We start from the raw sequence: 2482 nt of genomic DNA, 5'->3' as shown, positions 1-2482 counted from the left end.
GTGATCTCGCGTTGTGGTCCGAGAGTGGCAGGTGTCTTCGCCGCTGCTGGAACATGCGTGTCTGTGTCTGACAGCGAGTGTGTGTGTGTGTGTGGTTGAGACTGTGTGTTTTGTTCCTCAGACGTCTGAGACATGGCATGTCTGCTGCGCTGCGTGACGTGCTGCTCTGTGCAGCGGCCGGGAAGACGATTCTTCCAGACCTTCCCTGTTCTATATGATCAACAGGCTCTTAAAGGTGAGACGGGCTCCTCAGATCTATAACTCGGTTCATGTGAGGTCAAACTACAGCAGGAGCTCTCAGAGAGTGTCTTATTTTCAGCTGAAAGTGTTGAGTGGTGTATCACATGTGACTGGATCTTTCTGTAGGGGAGATAAGCGAGGTCATTTAAAGGTGAAATCGAGATGATCTTTCGCTCTCAATGTCCTCGTGAAGTGTCCTTATCATTACATGTCACTTCCCTTTAGCTTATGCATGTGCGACTCCACTGGATCTCTGCCAATGAGCTTCTAATAATGTCTGCTGCCTCGCTCTGATTGGATGCTGTGATGCCAATTATGGAGAGAAATGTGTTAGCTGATCCGCCGTGACGCTGAGCAGCCCTGAACGCCGCCCGTCTGTGTGTGTACTCAATGTTCCCACTGTTGCATTATGGAATAGATGGTAAAACCTGGAAAAGAGCATTGTGGGATTCACACACTGCACTGAAAACCATGGAAGCTTATTTCCACCACAGAATAAAAAGAAATAAAAAAGTAGGCCTAATTGCAGCGTTTTTTCTCACAATTCTGAGTTTATGGCAGTTTTGAGTTGTTCAGTTCTGAGTTTATTGCAATTCTTAATGCATAACTTGCAGTTCTGAGTTTATATCTCGCAGTTTAGACTGAATGTGAGATATAAACTCAGAATTACAAAGGAAAAAAGACAGAATTGTGAGAAAAAGTAGATTTAAAAAAAAAAAATGTTTTCATATAAACTTATGGTTAGGGTTTAGGTGAGAGTTAGCCTATAGTAATTCTAAGTAGATTTTTCTGAAAATAACGTGAGTGATATTTGACATCCAAAACTCACACTGCAATGCTAGTTGTGGGTGGTTTCCAAGGAGTTGCTATGTGGTTGCCATGGTGTTGGTTTTAGCACATTAGGTGGTTGCTATGCAGTTGCTAGGGTGTTCTGGGATGTTCCTACTGTAGGTGTTTTCCTCCTGTCTGTGTGTGTGTCAGGTGTGCGATATAAAGACGTGCTGGTGGGCATTCCTAAAGAGATCTATCAGAATGAGCGGCGGGTGGCCGTGTCGCCCGCGGGTGTGGAGATGCTGGTCAAACAGGGCTTCAGGGTGCAGGTGGAATCCAGTGCCGGACGCGAAGCAAAGTTCTCTGACGATCAGTACCGGGCCGCCGGAGCCCAGATCACCGACACCAAGGGAGCGTTTGCATCAGATCTGGTCCTGAAGGTGAGAGTCGTGTCTGTTTAACCCCTTAACTGTCACCCCCCATTTTTTAAATTAGGCATGAAAGTGCACTTTCCAAACTTTATGAACACTTTGGAATACAGACCTAAGGTTGGTCTCTTTTTAAAGAAGAAAATTAAATAAAACATTTAAAAGTTAAAGTATTAAAGTATCAAAAAGTTATAGAAATTTAAATTTACTGTAAAGAAAATGCACTATACTAATTTTATTTTATATATAGTAAATATTTTACATAGCAGGTTTTACTCTAAAATTAAAGCCTTATGTCTAAATAAGTTATATTCCAAATTTGAAGTTGATATGAAAAATAACTGAGGTTCCTGTGAGATTTTATTTAGGGCGTTATACCACAAACATTTTTCTAGATTTGTCACAAATGTCTAGATTTCTCTGTAAATATTACTTCTATCTTAAAATAACCACCAAATATGGAATCCTGAGACTCAGACCTTTCCAATGATATGTTTTTTGTCAAGATTATAAAAAGGTTTGATTCTAAAAGACCATAATGCATTTTGTAATATGCCACTTGACACCGCCCACTTAGGGGGAGGAGACCGCTAAAAGATTTTAAAGTAGCATTTCCATGGTAATGCAATGTCCGATTTCAAAATGGGTTTCAAAGGATGAATCTTGTGCTTCTAAGCTTTCAAATGATATATAATTTATGATGATTACTAAAAGATTTGATAGAGAAAAAGGACAACAACAAAAAAGAGCGCCAAGCATCCCACAGGTGGGACGGTGACAGTTAACCAGCTTCAGGCTGCTTTGGGACGATAAAGCGGTTTATATCCTTCAGCTGAGGCCTGAACGACATCTGCTCAGAGGCTCTGGACACAATTACACCTGCTTTATTACTAATGTGATACAGTGGAGTTTATCGCAGTTCTGAGTTCATATCTCGCAGTTCTGAGTTTAATCCCAATTCTGAGTTCATATCTCGCAGTTCTGAGTTCATATCTCGCAGTTCTGAGTTTAATCGCAGTTCTGAGTTTAATCGCAGTTCTGAG

General features: G+C 41.1%; 1 protein-coding gene across 1 annotated transcript; it reads left to right on the top strand.

The window, feature by feature from the left end:
* Positions 1-1472, top strand: LOC107574042 (NAD(P) transhydrogenase, mitochondrial-like). The gene is made up of 2 exons (XM_016260515.1): positions 1-235; positions 1222-1472. Exons 1-2 carry the CDS (start codon positions 133-135, stop codon positions 1470-1472), a joined length of 354 nt encoding a protein of 117 aa, XP_016116001.1. The 5' UTR covers positions 1-132.
* The last annotated feature ends 1010 nt before the right edge of the window (positions 1473-2482 follow it).

Source organism: Sinocyclocheilus grahami, unplaced genomic scaffold (assembly GCF_001515645.1).
Source record: "Sinocyclocheilus grahami isolate Dianchi unplaced genomic scaffold, SAMN03320097.WGS_v1.1 scaffold2100.1, whole genome shotgun sequence".
Lineage (NCBI taxonomy): Eukaryota > Metazoa > Chordata > Actinopteri > Cypriniformes > Cyprinidae > Sinocyclocheilus > Sinocyclocheilus grahami.
This window is presented reverse-complemented; position numbering and strand designations above follow the sequence as displayed.